The following is a 17,068-nucleotide window of genomic DNA, read 5'->3' on the forward strand; positions in this document are numbered from 1 at the left end:
GTATTACAGTGCAATGTTGGGGTTAAACATTAGGGGTGGGGGTGCGGGGTTGTCAGGAAGTTGTTATTTAGTGAGCAGTAGTTTTGTTCGGCACAGGCCAGGTGGGAAATGTTTTAAGTGCACCTGATTCCATTAAAAGCGGCCTTTTTCACACATTTTGGTTGTCTGTGTCAATGCTTCCCCCCCCCTCACCTACTGGTGTGCCCCAATGGGGATTTGGGGGGGTGGCCCACCAGCGGGAGGCTCGCCCCCCGGGGAAGTTTGGGGCACCAGGGGAGGGGGGAGGGATAGGTAGCATGACTCTCGGGTCTCGCCGTAGCTGGCGTTCTTTGGGCTGGTTGGGCTGGTTGGGGGTTTTTGGGCTGCTTTTGGGCTGGCCAGGTACTTAACCGGCCATTTTGTGTCACTGCACACTGTTTGTGGTGCAGTGACACAGCAGCCAGGGTCGACGGTTTTTTGTGGCCCGCCCTCTCTCCCTCCCTTTATTTTGCTGTCCTTTTTTTTGGTGTCTGGGGGGGGGGGGGGCCTGGTCTTGAGGAGCTTTGTTTGGGTGAGGGTGCACTGGTTAGGGTCAAAGTTGTGTTGTCGCTGGAACAGGTGCGTTGCTGGGGGCGCTATCCTAAGGAGATAGGGTGGTTTTGCGGGAGGCCTGGGACTGTATGGTAGACGGGGGTGAGGTCATGGAGGTCACTGTGGCAGTCAGTAGAGGGGTAGGTTGTGAGCGGACGTGTGGTATTACAGTGCAATGTTGGGGTTAAACCTTAGGGGTGGGGGTGCGGGGTTGTCAGGAAGTTGTTATTTAGTGAGCAGTAGTTTTGTTCGGCACAGGCCAGGTGGGAAATGTTTTAAGTGCACCTGATTCGATTAAAAGCGGCCTTTTTCACACATTTTGGTTGTCTGTGTCAATGCTTCCCCCCCCTCACCTACTGGTGTGCCCCAAAATAGTGTGGACAAAATGTCAAGGACCAAAATATTGAGAAAGCCACATGCATGTAGGTAGAAATAGATTTACTGTTTTTAACTGCATATCTATGTACCTTTAAGCTGTATATATTGTCAAAGTAAATATTTTGTCCACGTTATTCTGGACTCAATATTAAGGTGGAATTTCCTTATGCACATTTCATATCTTTTTAAAATCTTCAGAGTAGAGTATTCAAACCGTTTCAGGTTGATAGTGCTAATGTGTGGTTGTTTTATGTCAATATCCCCAGCCAAACTGAGAACTATGCTGTCTGAAACTGCAATACTGTATCAAAAATTGCACTGTTACTTGTTTGCACTCTAATATAATACTCAAATCACTAATGGCATTTTTACGTTGAAGATTTAGTATATTTTTAGATATTTTCATTTGCTACCTTGCTTTACCGCTGTTCCCAAGCATGAGTATGAATGTGTGTTACCTCTTAAAAGCATCGGAGGTGCTAATAGCATACATGCAAACCCTCCCGATTCAGGTGGGAGACTGCCAATTACGAAGCTAGACTCCCGCCTCCAAATTTCTGCATACAAAAACCTGATTCCTCGGCGGGCTACAGATGGCAGGGGCTGGCCTTGTGTAACTTGGATTATGCACTGCCAGAAACATGTTCCTGCAAGCAAGTGCACAACATTTTTGTCACACTTTCTCTGCCTGCCGTAGTGATTTTCTGTACTCCTGACAGGTATTGAGAAAACTCCAATAGACACGATGCATGCAGTAATAGAAGTCAATGGGAGAAATGCATTCTCCCGATTATTTTTTAAAAATCTACCAATTTCCTCTTCCAAAATGTTGTCATGTATATAATAGAAGCATCATTAAAATGGACGTTGTGAGACATATCAGTTAATATGTCGTCAATGTTCACTGCATTGTTGGATGCTGATGTTTAAAATAGACAGAATCAATCCAATCTTGTTCTATTTACCTTTTCACTACTTACCAAGAGCTGCTGCTTGGCCATGTAGACTGAGTCGATGGTCCCCTGCATAAGCAGTGTTGTTTTCGGCTGCAAGTAACTCGGATCTGGAAATATGACTTGGGCTTGCGTTGCCTGCATGATATTCAGAATATGAGCTCCATTTTGGCCAATCAAAAAAAGATGCTGCTGCAGGGTAATATCCAGTTGTGTGCTGACTATCACATTGAGGTCTGGGCCAACAAGAAGTTCAATCAGAAGAAGAGTAGCTTTCTGGGAAAAAAAACACACGTTTTGTTTTACCCTACTTCAAACATCGTTATAATTTCCCCAGAAATGGGGTCAATAAATGCAACTGGTAAATAAGAACACATCCACATGGGTAATTACTGGATGCTGCATTACCACCATATATTGCTTTCTGCTCCTCAGACTGCGGCCTAAAGTCGTAATACTGAAAGTCGTCCCCCGTTCTAAGATACAAAAATCAGAATGCGCTTCATTCGCACATACATTCTGCCAGATTTGAAATAGTGACAGCAGTGGTTAATTTGAGCTGGTGGTTCCAGTGCTCGGCACCTGCACTTAATTACCAACACTGGTGCCGCTGTTTGTGTAATTTAAATATAAGCAGAACAACAGTTATTTATTAATTCAATATACATCAAAAACAACTAATACCTGCTCCCAAGCCATTCGTAGAGCTGTGGGGGCCTGGATCAGTCTGAATTGTCAAACTTGTAGGAGTGTGATGGTTCTGTCATTGGCAGCGCTGGCAAGGGCAATGGGTGGTGCAAGCTGAAGTGGCCTCCTGAGTGGGCCCTGGCACTTATTTTTTTTACAAACTAAGCACTGAGTGAAAGTAGTATTGGAAAGGGTGTAGTATTATAAGACCACTTGTACCACACGTCCTAGAATGAGGGCCCTTGCAGAGAAAATCCTCCAATGTAAATATAGTAAAGTATTCCTTTAATCCGAAACCAACCTTCAGTGCGGCACAGTTCCCTTGGATCCCCTTCACAGAGCAGACAGTAGTCAAGAACTTCGAATGTTGCTTGAATGACACAGTCACCTGGAAGGACTGGCTAATGTGCTGGAATATTGGAGCATTCACATCCGGTGCGGACTGCGGAGCCCGCGTCACTGGTATCTCAAACATGAGAGTAACAGGCTGGAGCTCCTGGCAACAACACAGAAAGAAACTTTTTAAGCCATAAAAGGGGTAGAGTTCATGTGAGATGCCTCTCACTCTTAATTTAATATGCAAGGTGCTGTCACAGAGTTCTCTGAATATATGTTGAATTGTTAGGTTTTTCATTACATTACCCTTATTTGTCTCCTGGCAGACTCAACACTCGAGGCCACTCCTGCGATTGAGACCTAGCAAAAAAAAATATGATTATTAAAGCCATTGAAATAAATGAGTAAATATTGCTCCGCTCTAGATATGATTACAGCTTTCAAAGAAACATTATTCATTGCCGTACTTCTGACTTCGCTACTTTCTATTTCAGAAATATTGTGCTGCAGACCTGCCAACTCTCATGGTCTCACTGTGTGTCACAACATATCAGCTCCCTTCACTCAGTCACTGGGCGAAGAGCCCATATCACACAGTTGCAGAAAATCGGGATGGAAATCACTGCAAAAAAGTGTGTTTCCAGCTCCTCTTTGGAGGTGTGAAAACACCCCAGGTCATTGGCGGCAGTCTCAGCAAGGTTTGTTTTTTTGGCTTTATTTGATGGACGAGGTCAGTAGGGTGTGCTAGCAGGACTGCTTCTTAAATAGTTCTCTGCACAAGACCACACCTCTTCCAATACCCCACCATCTACTCACATGGCAAAATATTTTTATGTTAGCAGGTCTGATGCTACTACACAGCAAAACACATCTCACATATCTACACAAAGGGCCTCATTTAGGGGCTAATTACGTGTCGAATCACGGGGGCACAGCGGCGGCGGTCTACCAACCACCCTATCACAACTAGGGCAGTCGGGCCACCGTGGGACCGCCACAACTGCCAGCGCGGCGGTCTTGAGTCCGCAATATGCTTGGCGGGACAAGCATATTACGAGTTTCGTCTCCGCTGCCGTTTTCATGGCGGTTCCAGCTCCAGGAAAACCGTGGCAGAAAGGAAACTAAGGGGACCCTACAAGGCCCCCTGTTGCCTCTGGGCCTGGGCTTGCAGGCAGGGGAGCACATATTGTGCCCCCCTGTGTGCATGCACCCCAGTACCAGCATGGCATGGACTGCAGCAGTCCATACGGTGCAGGTACTGATTTGATGTTCCCAAAGGCACCGCCGTGGGAACGCCAAATAACCATCCTCCAGATTAGGAGAAAACTCCTAATCTGGCAGGCGGTTCAACCACGGATTAGGTGGTGCAGGCGATCCCGCTCCTGCACCGCCAAACTTGTAATCAACCCTAAAAGGTTAGTGGGGCAAACCACAGTGGCTCCCACCACACACAGTTTGCCTATCTCATTTAGGTTTGTTTGCCTTTACAAATCTTTGACCGTTGGCCCATCTGCCACTGGACTTTAAGCTGTTGTACTTCAGAAGATCTGTTCTATTTAGAGAGATACTGCAGGTGAATGGATGGATTGTTCTTATGAAATAAATTAAATATATTACATATGTCCCATCATATCACAAGCACTTAGTTACAGAAAATGAAAATTGGAATCCCAATCGGAAATTGATTCATGGAACAACATGTTAATACATGAGGATAAGAACAATGCTATAAAAAGAGACATCAATAAGATCAAGCATCATGGGAGTGCCTATTGTGCATACAGAGAATTGCTTTGGCAGTAGCCCATTTTTCCTGAGTGTGCACATGTGTGTAAGTAATTTTGCAAACATGATATATGTTCACTATCTTTGCTTCAATATTTTAGGCAATGTAATATTTGAGAAACTTGCAGTCCGTTATGAAATATGTTATGATATACAATTATAACATATTTAAACTGTTATTCTACATTAAGAGATGAGTATGCAATAGGATGGGTATTAGTAGGAATAGCCTAATATCTAGTAATGAACATTTTGGAATAACATGGAAGCTTTTGATTTGTAAGAACAACTAGTTTACAGTCTCCTTAGTGACCTGAATTCTTACATCAAGATACTTTTCTGATGCAGGAATGATTTTTGATCTGTAAAATGGTAGTCTTGGGCTCCAATCAAGAATATTCTGGTTGCTGTGGATTCTGATTTATATCATTTTCATTTTTACTTTACAGTCTTGCTAAAATGGAGTGTAACGCAAAACACGTAGGCTGTTACCATAAATTGTGACATCGGAAATGTTTTAATTTGAAATATAAAGCTGCATCTTGGTCTTGCAGCGCTTGGACGCCCCAGGGCAACAACCGCGCTATACAAGTCCCCTTTTCATTTCATTTCATTTCACATTAGAAATCACTTCCAGTACAAAATTATGCTTTAATTCTTTTACTTTGTGTGTGTTTCGTACAAAGAGAAAACCTTCTCAAACCTTAAGCCTGTCTCAAAAGAGGTATACGTTTTTGGTGCTTATCTCTGTGTACCAATGTTAGTAAATAGGGATTTGCCTCAAAATCAGTGGCAACTGGCAAGGAATGGGAGTGGTGGGGCAGGGGGGGGGTGGTGAGACAAAAGACAAAACAAAAAAAAGACTTACCTTTTGCCAGCAGACCTCTCTCCCCTTTGGTCCCTTCACACGCCACCTTCTCCCCTGCTTCAATAGCGGAAAGAAAAAGGAAGCACACAGGCTCCCACCCGTAAGCCAATCACAAAGTGGCAATGCAGCCTTGTGATTGGTCTGATCACCGAGGTTCGGCCCTCAGACGGGGAATGAGAGCGTGGCATTTTCCTCACCAGGCTCTGTAATGCAGCCTCGTGGGGAACATGCAAAGTGCGCATGACTGTCTAGCCGGCCCAACAGGACTGGCCAAGCTGTCATGCAGACTTGGAGTGTGCAAACCACTCCTCCCCCTGTAACTCCAGCCCCGCCCCTCTCTAACCCACCCTGTAGTGAAAAATAAAATGATAATAACGAGGTTATTATCATTTTATTGTTATACTGCACTGCTCTTAAAGCAGTAGGGCGACACTCCTCTGCCTTAGCGGAGGAGCCGCCACTGATCAAAATCCAGGAATGGTTGATGAGAGTGTCCAGATACCACACATGGAACGTCCATTTGACTCAAAGTAGATCAGCGTAGTACACAGCACTACTTTGCATTATTTTCTAATATCAATTAGGATTTGCTTTGGGAAATGAATCCCAACACACCATTTAGCACTGGGTTTGTATTACATCTACTTTGCAACCCTGGCACAAAGTGTTGATAAGTTTCTCCTTGGCTTCTTTGTCTAACTTTCATGTATATTCCAGTTATCCATACTAATATTATAAAGAGAGAGCCCAAACCTTTGAGGCGGGTAATCTCAGTAACCACAGCACCAATCACAACACCCAATACAGCGTTAGAAAGGGCAGTTGCAGCAGAAGGACATAGGCTATGCAGACGGCCACCATATATATAGTTTTTTTTTGCAGAGTTTTATATAGCGCAAACTTGACCCGAACTGAATCAGGTATCAGAGCGCTTTACATAGCACCAGTTACGTTACATGAGGACACACATTCATATTTGTTAGGCACGGGGAGATTAAGTGATTTGCCCAGAATCATAGGATGTTTGGCGTCGTTACCAAGACTCGAACCCAGATCCCCAGGTCCAAGGTCGAGTGCCTTAGCCGTTAGGCCAACTCCTCTATACATTTAAAGGGTAAAAGACCGTGCCAGCAAAGTAGTCCCTTGTGGGCGTGTCTGCGTTGTGCTGTGGACTTGGGCTGGGGGAGTGACTAACGCTGGGGCGTGTGGTACGGCCATCACATCGTGGGCTGTGGGTGTGTGCTGGGGGCATGACAAACGCTGGGGGCGTGTGTCCGCCCTTCATGCCATGTGAGTCGTACATACAAGCACCAATTACATTGCTGCGCACCATCAAGGGGCACGCTGGGGGCGTGACACGCTGGGGGCGTGACACGCTGGGGGCTTGAGAAATGCTGGGGGCGTGTGTCCGGACTTCATGCCATGTGAACGCAATTGCGCCGCATCAAGGGGCACGCTGGGGGCATGAGTAACGCTGGAGGCGTGTGCTACGTTCGGCCCTTCATGCCATGTGGGCCGTACATTAATCAGATGATCGTCTGCTGTGGCCGTGTGCTGGGGGCGTGACAAACGCGTTCACCTGGAGGCCTGGTAAGTAACGTTACTGCAGCCTCTCCTGCGCGCTGTTACTGAACTCTCTCATTCAACGAAATTACACGTGCCTGCTACCATCAACCAGGGCTGCAGCTGGGCCTCAAGCGGGGGAACACGCACCTGCTAACATCAAACAGGCCTGCATCTGGGCCTCAAGCTGGGGAACACGCAAATGAGCGTGTCTGCGAGGACAATTACTGCAGCCTCTCCTACTCGCTGTCACTCAACTCTCTCATTAAACGGATTTACCCGCGGCCGATAACTCTCTCGTTCAACGACATTACACGCGCCTGCTAACATCAACCAGGGCTGTAGCTGGGCTCAGGCAGCGGATCACTACACCAATTACATGCACCTGCTAACATCAACCAGGGCTGCAGTTGGGCCTTCTCAGTCCCTATTCTAATGAAACAAAAAAATGTTGTCTACCGCGAGATTTTAAAATAAATTGCCCTTGCCAAATACACACATTACACACATTCTATTTCATACCCGAACAACGTCGGGACGGGCTGCTAGTTGTTTTATAAAGTAGATTGCATGTGATAAGGTAAAAAAAAGATGCACTCTTCTCGATTTTGAGTACATTTCCTCCCCTTTTGTGACATGGAGGTCACAAGGCCATTTGTAAACCCATGAGGCACAGGGTCAAGGCTGATTGGCATATCTGAACTGGAGTGGTGTGGTGAGCAAAAAAACGATGGATTTAGGCCCATATCTCCGTACTGGGTGAATGTATGACATTGTTCTGCATTCTGTCCATCAATTGCTGTTTTTGCATTTGTAAACCTAAGGCACAACATGCACTCAAGCAGTTGTGCCCTCACGCCAGCAAGGATTTTTCAAACATTGGGTGGGCCAATTTACTGCTCTAACTCCATTATATACTCTTTTGGTGGAAAGGGCAATTTTCATCAAAATAGCCCTGGGGCTTATTTAATATTCCGTCTCAAATGCTGTAATATTTTAGGGTAAGATGAGCATTCTTTGAATATTGTAAAACAGCACAGAAATGCTGTAATTGATCTTATCAGCGCAATATCGATGCATGCCACCCTGAGACCAACACAAGCACAACAATAAGGAATATAACTAAATATGCACATGTCATTAAATTATCTTGTTGTGCTTAGCTTGTCAAAGATAGTTAATAATATACTTACTGACAGGGCAATTGATTGTGAAAGCATTTTTCACACTACTACAATAACAGAGCTGCTGTATGATTGCTTATAATGCAGTCAGAAAACCCGTTCTGAACAGGCTGCACTGGTTTGACTCAAGGGAGCAATGCCAGTTTGTGCATAGAGTCTAGAATGCTACCGCACCTGCCTGCCTGCCAGGTAATTTACACATATTTGTCTATTCAGTGACTTAGGGCCTGATTTAGAGTTCAGCAGGCAGGTTACTCTGTCACAAATTTGATGGACATCCCATCTGCCGTATTACAAGAGCATTATATTCAATGGCACTTGGAATACGGCGGACGGGAAATCTGTCACACCTAACTTTAAATCAGACCCAAGATATGCTCATAAGAAGTGGTCTTGGGTTCTTCACCTGAAGTGAAAAAATATAAAAATACGAACATTTGAGTTTAAAGTAGTAAGATAGATTTTGAAAAAAATCCAGGTCTACTTTCTTTCCAAAAAGCTGCAAACACATGGCTTTTCAGAAGTGATGTACTTATTAATATACCCTATTCTCTGATTCCTAGGCACTAAAAAGCCTCTTTGGAAGAATGCATGAAATCATATTGAGTTTGACAATATCGACCTGCAAAACTATTATATCTATTATCCTATAGTGGTTATTTTTTTGTCACGTGATATATATATATATATATATATATGTATATATATATATATATGCAAGAAAACTCCTTCCGTGAAAAAATAGAACAGAGACCCTTGGGGAAATTCTGGGAGGCTTTATTGTGTCCATATGGCGGATGCATTTCTGGCTGGATGTTTCGCCGTCGTCAGCGCCTCAAAGCCTCCATGGGTAAGTGTGCACTCCGGCTGCAGATCCTCCTCTTTTGAACCTGATTGCTCAAGTCCGCCCCGCCCCCAGGGCATCAAGGCAGCACACCTGAGTAGCTTCCCAAGTACTAGGGGAACAAACTACAAGTCCCATAGTCCCCCGTCGAGAGTCTATGGTAGTTGTTGCTGGGGGGGTGGAGTGATGTTACACACCAATGTGCGTCCGTGCGGGGATGAACCAAAGTGCGCCCTGGAACACACCACCAACGTGATGATGCATTCCCAGCTTCGCTGTCCACAACGCAGCCTCCCTCGTCTCCCCTTACCGCCTCCGCCCTTGATTCCAGGCATCAATGTAACAGGGGCTTCAAAACAATGTCTGTCGCCCTACACGAGGTTAAATAACCTCGCAACCGCCAACTATTCTTCCTGGGTTTCGGGGCGGGCTCGGGACCATCCAAATAACTTTGGCACATGAAGAACTGGAACCAGTTCGAGCCTGCGAAGTCCTTTGCCCTGTGGATGAGGCGGGGTACTCTGGAGCGCGTCACAGGCCGACGCGTGGATATGTGCAAGAAAACTCCTTCCGTGAAAAAAGAGAACAGAGACCCTTGGGGAAATTCTGGGAGGCTTTATTGTGTCCATATGGCGGATGCATTTCTGGCTGGATGTTTCGCCGTCGTCAGCGCCTCAAAGCCTCCATGGGTAAGTGTGCACTCCGGCTGCAGATCCTCCTCTTTTGAACCTGATTGCTCAAGTCCGCCCCGCCCCCAGGGCATCAAGGCAGCACACCTGAGTAGCTTCCCAAGTACTAGGGGAACAAACTACAAGTCCCATAGTCCCCCGTCGAGAGTCTATGGTAGTTGTTGCTGGGGGGGTGGAGTGATGTTACACACCAATGTGCGTCCGTGCGGGGATGAACCAAAGTGCGCCCTGGAACACACCACCAACGTGATGATGCATTCCCAGCTTCGCTGTCCACAACGCAGCCTCCCTCGTCTCCCCTTACCGCCTCCGCCCTTGATTCCAGGCATCAATGTAACAGGGGCTTCAAAACAATGTCTGTCGCCCTACACGAGGTTAAATAACCTCGCAACCACCAACTATTCTTCCTGGGTTTCGGGGCGGGCTCGGGACCATCCAAATAACTTTGGCACATGAAGAACTGGAACCAGTTCGAGCCTGCGAAGTCCTTTGCCCTGTAGATGAGGCGGGGTACTCTGGAGCGTGTCACAGGCCGACGCGTGGATATGTGCAAGAAAACTCCTTCCGTGAAAAAAGAGAACAGAGACCCTTGGGGAAATTCTGGGAGGCTTTATTGTGTCCACATGGCGGATGCATTTCTGGCTGGATGTTTCGCCGTCGTCAGCGCCTCAAAGCCTTCATGGGTAAGTGTGCACTCCGGCTGCAGATCCTCCTCTTTTGAACCTGATTGCTCAAGTCCGCCCCGCCCCCAGGGCATCAAGGCAGCACACCTGAGTAGCTTCCCAAGTACTAGGGGAACAAACTACAAGTCCCATAGTCCCCCGTCGAGAGTCTATGGTAGTTGTTGCTGGGGGGGTGGAGTGATGTTACACACCAATGTGCGTCCGTGCGGGGATGAACCAAAGTGCACCCTGGAACACACCACCAACGTGATGATGCATTCCCAGCTTCGCTGTCCACAACGCAGCCTCCCTCGTCTCCCCTTACCGCCTCCGCCCTTGATTCCAGGCATCAATGTAACAGGGGCTTCAAAACAATGTCTGTCGCCCTACACGAGGTTAAATAACCTCGCAACCGCCAACTATTCTTCCTGGGTTTCAGGGCGGGCTCGGGACCATCCAAATAACTTTGGCACATGAAGAACTGGAACCAGTTCGAGCCTGCGAAGTCCTTTGCCCTGTAGTTGAGGCGGGGTACTCTGGAGCGCGTCACAGGCCGACGCGTGGATATGTGCAAGAAAACTCCTTCCGTGAAAAAAGAGAACAGAGACCCTTGGGGAAATTCTGGGAGGCTTTATTGTGTCCATATGGCGGATGCATTTCTGGCTGGATGTTTCGCCGTCGTCAGCGCCTCAAAGCCTCCATGGGTAAGTGTGCACTCCGGCTGCAGATCCTCCTCTTTTGAACCTGATTGCTCAAGTCCGCCCCGCCCCCAGGGCATCAAGGCAGCACACCTGAGTAGCTTCCCAAGTACTAGGGGAACAAACTACAAGTCCCATAGTCCCCCGTCGAGAGTCTATGGTAGTTGTTGCTGGGGGGGTGGAGTGATGTTACACACCAATGTGCGTCCGTGCGGGGATGAACCAAAGTGCGCCCTGGAACACACCACCAACGTGATGATGCATTCCCAGCTTCGCTGTCCACAACGCAGCCTCCCTCGTCTCCCCTTACCGCCTCCGCCCTTGATTCCAGGCATCAATGTAACAGGGGCTTCAAAACAATGTCTGTCGCCCTACACGAGGTTAAATAACCTCGCAACCGCCAACTATTCTTCCTGGGTTTCGGGGCGGGCTCGGGACCATCCAAATAACTTTGGCACATGAAGAACTGGGAAGAAAGTCGAACTTGGCAAACTCTTTCAAAAGACGACTGCGGACCCAAAGTAGAGGTGCATTTCGTTTATTTGTGCTGAAAACCCCCGCACCTAGCCATGACGTGTTTCGGGCCTCCCTGGCCCTTGATCACATGCATATATATATATATATATTACCTACTGGCGGTCGCCAGTAGGTAGTTATAGTTAGGATCGTTTTCCATAGGAAATCCGCAACATTCTATTGGGAATAACTTTGGCGCCGAATGAGGGATCTGCCTGTAGTTTTCCTTAACTTTGCCTCGCTGCGCTGCGCTCCTTCCCTGAAAGTTTCGGGGGATCCGTCAAGCAGGGGCCGAGATAAAACAGGGGTCCCAAAACATGTTTTCCCCATGTTAATTTCCATAGGGCGGTTGGACTCACTTTTAGGCCGAACGGCTGAATGGATTTCCACCAAACTTGGCAAAATTGTAGGGACTGGTACCCCGATGTGCCTTTGCTATGTCTCTAGATATATGCTCCAGTGATTTTTACGAAAATTAACTTTGAAAAAATATATATTGGGCTACATTGGGCTAGATATATGTTAGAGCCCAAATGTAGCCCAATGTAGCCCAATGTAGCCCAATGTAGCCCAAAGATGGCCACCAGAGACAAAAAAAAAACAAATGTAGCCCAAATATCAGCCAGATGTAGCCCAACTATAGCCCAATGACAGAATGTCCCAGAGTGTTCTAAAGAACAACTAGAACGCTAACAGTCTTACTTATGACAAAAGTATGGCACACCTGAAGTCATCTTGATTGGAATAAAGTGTTAACACTTAAAACATTTAATTTGCAAAGGAACAAAATGAGGGGGTTCATTTTGCCATAGAAATTATGATTAGTGCTGAAGAAAGAAAAATTAGGGCACATTTTGAGTGACTTCTCAAATCCTCTTATATTTCATTAAAAAAATTCTGATATGCAGTCTCCCAAGATGGCCACCAGAGACAAAAGAGCCCAAATGTAGCCCAAATATCAGCCAGATGTAGCCCAACAATAGCCCAATGACAGAATGTCCCAGAGTGTTCTAAAGAACAACTAGAACGCTAACAGTCTTACTTATGACAAAAGTATGGCACACCTGAAGTCATCTTGATTGGAATAAAGTGGTAACACTTAATACATTTAATTTGAAAAGTAACAAAATGAGGGGTTTCATTTTGCCATAGAAATTTTATACATATATATATATATGTAAAAAAACTCCTCTCGAAGAAAGAAGCAGAAGCCACAACGGGGGTTTCAGAGACAGCATCATTTATTCCGTCAGAATGGCGAATGCATTTCGGCCGGTGTGGCCTTCGTCAGCGCCTGCGATGAATGAAAAGGAAGTCCTGATGTGTTGCAGTTGAATGCACCCAAGCCGCACTATGGTATGTGCGAGTGTCCGCTCCGCCAATCAGCACTTAATTACTCAGGTGAAAATACATCCGGTCCGCAGAGATCTGTGGACTCAGTATCCCAGGAAGCAACAGTGGCACCCAGGTGAGTGATGCACAGGGTCGAAAAATAGCGGGAAGCTGGGTGGTCTGCAAAACGTTATGGAACAACGCACTGGGAAATAAAAAAATGCTGTCTTAGATCCCCAGAACCTCCTCCACCATTAGTTCGAGCTGCAATTCACGTGGGCAGGAGGACAGTGCATCCCGCCCATATTCACTGAAAAAACCATAGGTTTCACACCAGTTATAGTTAGGAATTAGCATTTAAAAAACCTATTAAATTCACTGAAAAAACCATAGGTTTCACACCAGTTATAGTTAGGTGGAAATTTTACTCGCATAAAACCATTGAAATTCCCACGTTATAGTTAGTTGGACTCACTATAACTTGCGCGTGCAATGCACTGCTGATGACGTCACATATTACATCACTCATGACATGGTCAGTGACATCACTCATGACATCACTGATGACATCTCAAATGACATCACTGATGACATCATCCAGTGAATGTGTATCTTTCTGAAAAATAAATATTTTTTATATATGTATATCTAAAGGTTGATGGAAGAATAAATGGGTAAATAAATGTCTAAATGGATGTTTTTTTGTGTAAAATTGATTGGTTAACTGACTTATTAAATGTATCTTAGTGAATACATATATTAGCGAGTAATGTTTAAATATTTAAATATCTGTATCTGTGTCTCACTTTGTGTATAAGTGGCTGCATGGGTTGGTGAGTAGCTACATGAGTGTGTATATGGGTTATTAGTTGTTTTTTTGAGTATCAGTATCAGTGTCTGTATGGTTCGGTGGGGGATATTACTTAGAGCACAGATGCATGAATGAGTGACTCACTATTTGTATGTATTTTGAAGACAGCATGTGTGCAAGACTGTATGGGTGGATGATTGTGTGTATGGGTGGGTTAGTGAGTATGTGTTTTTATAATTGATTGTTTAAGAGAGTAAATATGTTTCCGTTTCTGTAGAAGTATGTGTAGTGGTGTGTATATAGCAGAATAATCAAGTAAATGTTTTTTTGATAGTTTATTTGCATGTGTGAATTTGTGTGTGAGTAACTATATGGATGAGTATTAGTGTGTAACAGGATGTATAGGTGTATGAGTACATATGATGAGTAAGTACATGCATGAGTGACTATATAGAACTGTTGGTGAATGAGTGGATGTGTATATAGATGTTGGAATTACCTAATAAGTTGTTGTAATTGGTATTGGTTTCTCCTTTTTTAAGAAAATGTTAGTTTCTATTTTTGAATGTGTGTGTCAAAGGTTATTTTATGCTGATAGGAGGTCTGCCACTTTGTCACAAGGATGTTGTCATCAGTGATGTCATTTGAGATGTCATCAGTGATGTCATGAGTGATGTCACTGACCATGTCATGAGTGATGTAATATGTGACGTCATCAGCAGTGCATTGCACGCGCAAGTTATAGTGAGTCCAACTAACTATAACGTGGGAATTCCAATGGTTTTATGCGAGTAAAATTTCCACCTAACTATAACTGGTGTGAAACCTATGGTTTTTTCTGTGAATATATATATATATATATATATATATATATAGCATGTAATTCAGCATGTATATACTGTTTGGACATTCAATATAAATCCAAAACTATCTACAACGCCCCACCTGACTTCAATACACACCTGGTTGCTTTTTTCCACATTGTTGTTGTTTCTGTTTGAGTCAGGAAAGTGGATATGGCAGCCCGTGTCCTCCATGACTCGCTTGATGTTATTTCCTCCCTTTCCAATGACGTGTGAATGTTCCGTATGTGGTACATCCATTTTGAGCGTAACTTTGTTAACCTGAAAGAAAACGCTCAATTAAAAATGTCATTTCCTTCAGGCACAATAAACTTTTTACTACTTCAATCCTTGCTGGAATTTTCAAAGTGAATGAAATGGGCAAGAGGACTGGCGTTTTTATGGTGCAAAGCAAAAAGCAACTGTCCATTAACACAAGTATCTTTCTACCACTTGTACTTTCTTTTTTGAAACAATGTATTCAGTAGTATAACATGTTCAGGTTAGTTGGGAAAACATAAAACTAAAATAATGTTTAAAAAAACTTTACAGCACCATGTATCTTTTTGTGCTTAGGAAATTGATCTGGTTGGAACCAACAAAATCTAAAACGACTCCTCTTCAGACTCATTATAAGACATTTCCTTCCATATTTAATTGCTGCTTTTCTTGAGCACGTAATGTGGAAGAATAGAAAATTAAACATGAAGGCCAATAAATTGTATATTTTTAAATGTATACTTTTAGTTGCTACATGCCACCTCACCTACGCAAATATTCAATATTGATGTATGCATTTGCAATCCACACAGGAAACGAGAAGTCCTGCCAAGCACAGCCAGGAAGGAGAACTATTATTTGTATGCTGCCAAAGTAGGTAAATGCATTACAAACTAGCTTTAAAGCAGAAGATAATATACAGCATTTATCTGAGGGAGTATCTGAGCAAGCATTTTACTCAATGAATTTGCTTTGAATGGGCCTTCCTTTAAATTAATTACATGCTAATCACAACCTGAGTCGCTCAAGGACATGAGGTCACCCAGCCGTTGTGCAGGAGGAAAAGTTAACAACAGCTGTCTGCTTCACCTGTGAAGGGTAATCACCTACGTAGCGATTAGTGAAACTGCTTTGCACCTGGCCATACCCGTTTTGCAGGAAAACTTGTGTGAACCCCTAGCTACCTCCAAGAAAATCAGGGGGCCTCAGTGCCAACCTCTGGACTGCGAAAATCAGGGAGGTAAGTGGTTCAAATCCCACTCTTGTGTGTTGCCCATGGAATCCATGTCCCTGGATCAGTGGGAAACTCTGGTGCTAGAAATATCCAACAATAATTGGTGTCTCAAGAGTTTCAGGGCTTGGACCCCCAACTCATCTCCTGGAGCGCCACTGAGAGCAGCAAACATTTTAAATTACAGAGACAGAGACCGTATGCTGCAATGGGCTCAGTAGAATGACGATCCCAGGTTTAAGGGTCGAGTCATTAGAATCTCATACAAACAGTCCAGATCCAGAGACAATCATTCTTAGCTGTGAAATAAAAGTTGGGAACACTGAATATTAGGTACATGTTACTGTTTCCGGCAAAGCTGTGTGTGGTTCAAGAAGAGCAGACACATTTTCGACAAGGCTAGAGGATGTTTGGTACTGGTGGGAGAGTGGACATAGAACGGCCATACCTTGGAAATCAAGCAATGAGCCAGGAGAGTAGGGATTGGACCAGACCAAGTGGACTAACAGAGAGACGGAGGTGGGATATGACATAGATCCGGCTCTGTCCCCACATTGCTTTTCGGACATTGTGGAACGCTGTAGGTCGACGTCCCTGGAGATGGCCCATAGCTTCACCGCTGGTGAGACACCGAACAGCACTTGCACGTGAACCTGTCATGGGCCCGGCAGGAAGAAAACCTGAGCAGCCATAGAAAGCTATTTTTTGCTATAGGCTGTTAATTGTACACACAGGTCTTAGGCCCACAGATGTTGTAGTAATTTCTGTAAGTGATATTACTGTTGGGTTAGCCGAAAGATACACCCAGAGTTACGTACTGACTTGAAAAAAGGTAGTCTGATCATCTCTAAGGCTAGGGGGTTGTGCTATTTTGGGACATGCAAGGCAGGGGAGTTGGTGCAGACTCACAAACACAGTATCAGATTATGTGTAAGATATTGGGACTGTAACCCAGAATTTTGGTTAAGATATAGAGTGTCATTTTTGGTTAGAGAGGCTGGGGAGTTCAGCGCTTCACAACTGGATTAGAGTTCAGTTGGGCTCACAGTACATGGCGGTGGCGAGACTCCCCTCTGCAACTATGAGACTAAATAATTAGGTTCACTGGATTCTATAAAA

At 44.8% G+C, this 17,068-nt stretch overlaps 1 protein-coding gene across 1 annotated transcript in view; it reads right to left on the reverse strand.

Moving 5' to 3' along the window:
- LOC144767042 (protein bicaudal C homolog 1-A-like) overlaps nucleotides 1–17,068 on the reverse strand; it is a 195,406-nt gene that overhangs the window by 148,215 nt on the left and 30,123 nt on the right. Inside the window, exons 4-7 of the mRNA XM_078650679.1 lie at nucleotides 14,839–15,000; nucleotides 3,231–3,284; nucleotides 2,890–3,084; nucleotides 1,929–2,177 (exon numbers count right to left, since the gene is read on the reverse strand). Of these exons, the coding sequence (XP_078506805.1) occupies nucleotides 1,929–2,177; nucleotides 2,890–3,084; nucleotides 3,231–3,284; nucleotides 14,839–15,000 (660 nt within the window). The remainder of the gene's footprint in view (nucleotides 1–1,928; nucleotides 2,178–2,889; nucleotides 3,085–3,230; nucleotides 3,285–14,838; nucleotides 15,001–17,068) is intronic.

Source organism: Lissotriton helveticus, chromosome 7 (assembly GCF_964261635.1).
Source record: "Lissotriton helveticus chromosome 7, aLisHel1.1, whole genome shotgun sequence".
NCBI classification, from domain to species: Eukaryota; Metazoa; Chordata; class Amphibia; order Caudata; family Salamandridae; genus Lissotriton; species Lissotriton helveticus.